The following is a 7,651-nucleotide window of genomic DNA, read 5'->3' on the forward strand; positions in this document are numbered from 1 at the left end:
ACAAGCCTAAAGCAGCTGGAATCTCCCTAAAATCTAGGGATTCGTGCTCCTCTTTAACAGAAGTCTTTAGCAATTATTTATGTCAATATGGTGACTTTTTCTCCTTTTAACCTTGCACCACAGTTTCTTTTTAATTTCCTGAAAATTGTCTTTAGTCTTATCTTCTCATAAGCAGCATCTGTTAAGTTCCCAGTTAGCTTCCTTCAATATAACATAGATAACATAAAAGAGTCCAGTTTAATTCTCCCGGTGTGCAGTTCTTTAGTGACACTGGAATCTGCCTAAAATCTAGGGATTCGTGCTCTTTAACGAAGTCTTTAGCAAATATACCATTCATAGAGACAGCAACTATTTATGTCAATATGGTGTTTATCCTTTTAACTTTGCACCAAAGTTTCTTTTTAATTTCCTGAAAATTGTCCTTAGTCTTATCTTCTCATAAGCAACATCTGTTAAGTTCCCAGTAAGCTTCCTTCAATATAACGTAGATATTGAATGTATTGGTGACAAAAAAAAAAGTTCTTCCCTGAGTACTTGCAGGAAATTGTACTCTTGACATTTTGCTTTAGTACACCTGAGGAAGGGCAACGTGAAGTCCCAACAAACGTACAGAACCGACATAAAAAGCCAGTAATTCTATTTTAAAAAGTACTTCTATTTAAAAACGAGCAATTCTCTTTTAAAAAAAAAAAAAAAGGCTTGTGTCAGAAGTGGGATTCGAACCCACGCCTCCAGAGGAGACTGCGACCTGAACGCAGCGCCTTAGACCGCTCGGCCATCCTGACTCCCGTTGAGTAGCTCTGAAGAATTACTCCAAATTCATTCTCCCTCCCCCGCTTTGCAAATTAGTAGATGCTTCTGCCGATTTTGTTCCTTTTTTTTTTTCAGCCGCGGAAAGCGCTGCCTCTCTGCGAAATTTGGTGGGAAATATTAGCCAACGAAGGACACTTAAAATAAAAAAGTTCTGTAAGGTGTTTTCTCTCTGCAGTCCGAGCATGAGCAGCGTCCCGATCCTTTCGCTTGCGATCTCTCCAGCAATCAAATCAAAATATTGATTGCCGTTAGCAAATTGCCAGAACGGCGCTGAAAAATAATGGCATTTTGGCATTTGGGGTGAAAAAAAAGGAAATTAGCAGAGGATGGTTTCGATCCATCGACCTCTGGGTTATGGGCCCAGCACGCTTCCGCTGCGCCACTCTGCTGCTTGTATTTCAGCGTTTCTCCTACGAAGCTTTAAAGGAACGGATGCGACATGCTAGCAATGGCATTTTTCTTTCTTCGTTTAATCGAGCATTTCGACTTAAATGTTGCAAAGGATTGTCTCCTTTCCTCCATTTCCTCTCCGTTGTTTCCCTCGCCAAAGGGAGCAGAGTCGATTTTCTTCGGTGCTCATGAAAAAAAACAACAACCCCGCTTCATATTAGCCCTCTGGATGCTGTTCAGACTCAACTGCAACTCTAGGATCACCCGCTGGGGGCGCGGATACTAAATTTAGATAGGAATGGATCCAACCTAGAACTAATGAGAAGTTTCCTGGCGGCGTGAACAATTAATCAGTGGAACGGCTTGCGACCAGAAGTTGTGGGTGCTCCATCACTGGAGGTTTACAAGAAGGAACTGGACAGACATTTGTCCAGACTGGTGTAGGGTCTTCTGCTTGGGCAGAGGGTTGGACTAGATGACCTCTAAAGCCCCTTCCAACTCTGTTGTTCTGAATTATGTACTTAAAAATCCCTGTTAAGACATTCAACGAAGAGCTTTTGGTAACGTTCTCCGTGTCTCTTGTTATTCTTTTACTAGCTGTACCCGGCCACGCGTTGCTGTGGCTCAGTCTGGTTAAATGGAAAAGAAAGAAAAGAGAAAGCGCACGTTTGTGTCACAGGTGTGACATCTATATAATAGTCGGTATATAAAAACACGCGCGTATTCGAATGCAACGTTGTGTCAAAATTTCAAAGCAATCGGTGAAGAACTTTCGGAGATTTAAGATTTTGAACAAACGAACATTTACATTTTTATTTATATAGATAGATTATTAATTTTTATAAAATAACATTCTTTAGTATTTAGCAAACAGCATATTGTCTGGATTGATGTGTTTAAAAAACAATCAGCAATAATTAGTTTCTATATTTTCGTAATCAATATGTTAGTTAATATGTTTCTTACATCTTCACTTCACCCGATAGTTTTCTTCTTACTAATTCATATTTAATGTTACATGGTACATATCACATTCCTTTCTAACTCATTTTTCTAGCCATTGATAAAAATTATCCCATGTTCTAAAATATACCGAATCTTCTTTCTCTTTTATCTTCAGTGTCAATCTGTCCATTTCTGCACAATCTAAGATTTTCTTAATTAATTCTGCCTCCGTTGGTAGGTTTTCATTTTTCCAATACTGAGCAACTACTATTCTTGCTGCAGTTAATATGTGTAAAATTAAGTATATACATTCTTTCTCATAGTTTCCTACTTTATGCCTAACAAAAACAATTCTGGCTTAAAGTCTATATGTTTTTTAATCATTTTCTCTAACCATATGTGTATTCTTGACCAAAATCTTTTAGCTTTAGGGCTTGTCCACCAGATATGATAGTAAGTACCTGGTTTTTGTCTACATTTCCAACACTTATTAGACCTATTTTTAAACATTTTTGCTAATCTCACCGGTGTTAAATGCCATCTATGAAACATTTTGTATAAGTTTTCTTTATATGTCGCCGTTTTTGTTGTTTTAAAAGTTTCTTTCCCATAAGCTTTGCCACTTTTCTAATTCTGTATTATATCCAAAGTTCTTTGCCCATATTGTCTTTGCTTCGTTTACTTGTTCCTCTTCCATCTTTAAGCTTAGCAAATATTTATAAAGTTTTTAAATCAATTTTGTTCATCTGTTTTCAGCAATATCTGATCAAATTCTGTCTTTTATCCATGTTAATATAGTTGCTTGGTAATATAGCATCCAGTCCGGCGGTCCAAGTCCTCCATTTTCTTTCGCTTCCTATCTCTTGTTATTCTTATTCCTCTTTATTCCTTTGGTATGAATAGTAACATAATCCTTCAAATGCTGACAAATATCTATATATGCATTGATCATCCTTTTAGCCAGGGGTAGTCAACCTTGGCTCTTTTATGACTCGTGGACTTCAACTCCCAGAATTCCTGAGCCAGCATGGCTGGCTCAGGAATTCTGGGAGTTGAAGTCCACGAGTCATAAAAGAGCCAAGGTTGACTACCCCTGTAAATTTAGACACTTAATCTCTCTTCTTATGCATTCCCACTGATAGAATCTACACCTGGAGCCAATCTGGGAAACTCGCAAAGAACCTGGGCGGCATTCACACGACAGCTAAAGCCACCGATGGGGGTGTGTGAAGCCACGGAAGGCGGAGATGCGTGTTAACTGGATTCGCTTGTTGGGGGGCGAGTGTTGTAGATTTGCAAAGTCGATCTGTTGAGACTAGCAGAAGACGGGGTGGGAGGGGGGAGTCAAGTCGACCCTCCCGTGATGCGGGTTGAACGTGAGAACCCCCCGACTTTTTGCGCCTGGGGGAAAAGGAGCGTTGAAGGGCTTGGGGGCGTTTTCGGGTGCTTTTGCTAAAAGAGGAAGGAAAAAATAAAACTTGTCGACGAAGGTGGGATTCGAACCCACGCGTGCAGAGCACAATGGATTAGCAGTCCATCGCCTTAACCACTCGGCCACCTCGTCCCAGACGTTTTTCTGCTGCCGTGTATTTCTTTTTGATGTGGGAATCGTTTGCCAAGCGCTTCCGCGCGTTTGCGTAAACCGCATCTGGGGAGATCACGCTGTTTTCCCAAAAAGGAAGCCATCATTCTTGTTGTTTTCTCAAGCGGAAAACCCCGCGCTTTGAGTTTTAGCTCCTCGTTTCGTTTCTACCGCCCCTCTACGTTTATCTCTACGCGACTCTATCGTCTGCATTCCTCCTATACAAGATCAGGGAAGCCATTTACGCGATGGGTTCCATAGTGTAGTGGTTATCACGTCTGCTTTACACGCAGAAGGTCCTGGGTTCAAGCCCCAGTGGAACCAGTTGTAGTTTTGTTTGTTTTTTGCTCGAAACGGAACAGAAATCCATTTTTCTACAGTATTTCCACCCTCGGTTTTGCCCGAGTGGGAAACCATCCATCCGTGGCACCTGGTTAATTCCACGTGCCTGACACAGATTTATGTGGCTGCCCTGGGACCTTGTTCCACTCTCCCAGGAACAGGAGTAGGCCACCTTGGCTCTTTTATGACTCGTGGACTTCAACTCCCAGAATTCCTGAGCCAGCCATGCTGAGGGGAAAGGGAGAGGTTTCCAAGCTGAGCCATGCTGGCTCAGGAATTCTGGGAATTGAAGTCCACAAGTCAGAAAGTGGCCCAGGCCTAGTCCAGGGGTAGGCAACCTTGGCTCTTTTGTGACTCGTGGACTTCAATTCCCAGAATTCCTGAGCCAGCCATGCTGAGGGGAAAGGGAGAGGTTTCCAAGCAGAGCCATGCTGGCTCAGGAATTCTGGGAGTTGAAGTCCACCAGTCATAAAAGAGCCAAGGTTGCCTACTCCTGCCCCACCAGGAATCTTTGCAAAGCATTTTTTTTTTTGCCATTTGCGGCAACTATTCTGCAAATTAAAAAAATGTCCTGATTGCTGCATTCTGACAACCCCGTTTCCGTCAAGAAACTTTGCAGGTGTGCGCGCAACAACGCAGGCCGTTGAAGCAGAGATTGTGTGAATCATCGAAGTTCCCCATAACTCAGTGTTTCTCAACCTTGGCAACTTTAAGATGTGTGGACTTCAACTCCCAGAATTCCCAGTCAGCATAGCCGATAGCAAAGCTGGCTGGGGAATTCTGGGGGTTGAAGTCCACACATCTTAAAATTGCCAAGGTTGAGAAACACTGCTTGAAGGAGGTTTTAAAAGCAATGCAAGGAAGCTAATCGAAAAGGGTGGGGGGAGGAGGGGGGAGGACCACCCTAAAAGAAGAAAAAGTACAATTTGCTGTTTTAAATCGTAGCTTTCCTTGTTTATGGTGCTCAGGATTCCCCGATCCTACAACTCAGAGGGTAGCTTTATCAGAACAACGGTGTTGTTGTTTTTTAAACAAAAAGCACGTATGAACGTATTTTAAATAGGGGATTCTGTCCTCTGATAGTATTTTTCTCTGAATAAAAGGAGTTGGCCCGTACGGGGATCGAACCCGCGACCTTGGCGTTATTAGCACCACGCTCTAACCAACTGAGCTAACCGGCCACATGTAAATTAAGCTTTTTGAAAAAAAATAGGTATCAGAACGTTAGATCTGGTAAAACTTCGAGGTTAAAGTTAAGACAACTTGAGTGAATGTCTATTATCATCTAGCTTTTTTAAACCCGTAGTATATCCACACCCTTCAAGGTAGGCCAGTTCACGAAAAGAGAGCACAAAAGATTCCAGAAATGTAACTTTTAGGGGAATGTTCCTCAACTTCTGCAACTTTTTTAAGAGGGATGGATTTCAGCTCTCAGAATTCCCCAGTCTGCGGTACAGCATGGGTAGTCCTTGACTTACAACTAAAATTGACAGGAAAGATTGTAAAATGGGACAAAATTTGATAAACGTCTCACTTAACAACCAGAATGTTGGGCTCAATTTGCGGCCGTAAATCGAGGACTACCTGTAATTAATGGAATAGCTTGCCTCTTGTGAGTTGTGGGTGCTCCATCACTGGAGGTTTTTCAAACATAGACTGGACAGCCATTTGACAGGGATGACCTAAGGGTCCTGCCTTGAGCATGGGGTTGGAGTAGAACAGAGTTTGGTCACCACGATGCAAAAAAGATGTTGAGACTCTAGAAAGAGTATAGAGAAGAGCAACAAAGATGATTAGGGGACTGGAGGTTAAAACATATAAGGAACGGTTGCTGGAATTGGGTATGTCTAGTTTAACGAAGAGAAGGACGAGGGGGGACATGATAGCAGTGTTCCAATATCTCACCCCGACGGTGTTTCTTCTCCCTCAGTTCGATAAGAGGTTTCGTGGACTTCCGTCCTGTTCTTCGTTGCCCACCTTTGATTAGTTCCTCTCTTCGTTGGATCTTGATTCCTCTTTGAAGGACTGTCAATCTTGTTAATTGGTCACCTTGTTGCTGCCTCCAGAAGCAGTGAATGCTCCAACACTGGAAGTTTTTAAGAAGAGATTGGACAGCCCTTTGTCTGAAATGGTATAGGGTTTCCTGCCTGAGCAGGGGGTTAGACTAGATGACCTCCAAGATCCCTTCCAACTTTATTATTATTATTATTATTATGATGATGATGATGATGATGATGATGATGATGATGATGGATCATCGCACAGTCAGCCAGATGTTCAGTCTGGATTTGGCATTTTGTCTACCTATCGAGTCCTTACCCAGGACCTGGGATAGGCAGATGTGGATGTTTGATGGTATTACAGATATCATCGCAGGATGGAAATAATAATAATAATAATAATAATAATAATAATAATAATTATTATTATTATTATTATTATTATTATTATTGTTATTATTATTATTGTTATTATTATTATTATTATTATTTCCCAAACCTTTCCAGCTTGGCGGCCTGGAAGGGAGCAGCAGGGAAATGTGCGCGCGCACGCCCCGTGCACACATGCGCAAACGGGCAGGTGCACAACGGCGGTGCTAGTACCACAAGCATGTACAACTGAAGCACACGCACCTATGGCGTGTGCACTGACACCTGTGCGCATGTGCAAACCTGCCATGCGCATGCGCCAAGCCGTGCACGCCCGTGATGCTGATGGTGGTGCTAGCATCTCCATGCATGTGCAAATGAGGCTGCTAGTGCCCGTGTGGCGCTGCTACCGCGAGTGGGGTGGGGCTCGCCAGCTATTCCCGGGGCCCAGTGGCCAACGGGCCGGTACCAGGCCTCAGAACATAGGTTGGGGACCCCCGGACTAGAAGACCTCCAAGGTCATTTCCAGTATTACGATTATATGTTTTATGATTTCCAAATCCACGACTTGCACATTCTTTTTTTTTTCTTTTTACTGTCACACGTCTCACTGTGATAACCTACCACTGGAAAAAATGATTCTTTTGACAATCTTTATTGTCAAATTTGAAGTCACTTTGTCCCCGTTTTTACAGATTGGCTAGAAAATCAAGAGCATGAAGCACGAAATTAGAACCGTGCCTTGTACTTCTGTGTTTATTTATTTATTTATTTATTTATTACTTTAATTTATACCCCGCCCTTCTCCCGAGGGACTCAGGGCGGCTTACAGGTAAATAAAAACAGAGCTATACAATAAATATTTAAAAGCCAAATTAAAATATATATTAATTAACCTGTATTAGAAAAATTATAAAATCCCTTTAAAATCCCAATAAAATCCCCCCCTAGGCCAATCCCGCTTGATGGAAAAGCCATGTCTTGAGGGCACGGCGGAAGGAGGGGAGATCACGGAATAATCCGGATCTCTGGGGGGAGTTCGTTCCACAGGGTGGGGGCTCCCACAGAGAAGGCCCTCCCCCTGGGGGTCGCCAGCCGACACTGTTTGGCCGACGGCACCCTGAGGAGGCCCGCTCTGTGGGAGCGTACCGGTCGATGGGAGGCAATCTGCGGCAGAAGACGGTCTCGGAGATACCCAGGTCCGATGCCA

At 42.9% G+C, this 7,651-nt stretch overlaps 1 protein-coding gene and 5 non-coding genes across 6 annotated transcripts in view; 2 read left to right on the forward strand and 4 right to left on the reverse strand.

The window, feature by feature from the left end:
• The window catches only part of LOC107298954 (histone H3-like), a 1,457-nt gene extending 523 nt beyond the window's left edge, over nucleotides 1-934 (forward strand). The window contains exon 2 of the mRNA XM_015828311.2: nucleotides 889-934. Within this exon, the coding sequence (XP_015683797.1) occupies nucleotides 889-934 (46 nt within the window). The remainder of the gene's footprint in view (nucleotides 1-888) is intronic.
• TRNAL-CAG lies at nucleotides 703-785 on the reverse strand. Its single transcript has one exon. It is a non-coding gene; the product is annotated as a tRNA-Leu (tRNA).
• A 196-nt stretch (nucleotides 935-1,130) lies between the features above and the next one.
• Nucleotides 1,131-1,202, reverse strand: TRNAM-CAU. The gene has a single exon. It is a non-coding gene; the product is annotated as a tRNA-Met (tRNA).
• A 2,428-nt stretch (nucleotides 1,203-3,630) lies between these two features.
• Nucleotides 3,631-3,712, reverse strand: TRNAS-GCU. Its single transcript has one exon. It is a non-coding gene; the product is annotated as a tRNA-Ser (tRNA).
• Nucleotides 3,713-3,981: 269 nt separating this feature from the next.
• TRNAV-UAC lies at nucleotides 3,982-4,054 on the forward strand. The gene has a single exon. It is a non-coding gene; the product is annotated as a tRNA-Val (tRNA).
• Nucleotides 4,055-5,179: 1,125 nt separating this feature from the next.
• Nucleotides 5,180-5,253, reverse strand: TRNAI-AAU. The gene has a single exon. It is a non-coding gene; the product is annotated as a tRNA-Ile (tRNA).
• Nucleotides 5,254-7,651: the final 2,398 nt, after the last annotated feature.

This window comes from Protobothrops mucrosquamatus, unplaced genomic scaffold (assembly GCF_001527695.2).
Source record: "Protobothrops mucrosquamatus isolate PMUCROS unplaced genomic scaffold, P.Mucros_1.0 scaffold4393, whole genome shotgun sequence".
Lineage (NCBI taxonomy): Eukaryota > Metazoa > Chordata > Lepidosauria > Squamata > Viperidae > Protobothrops > Protobothrops mucrosquamatus.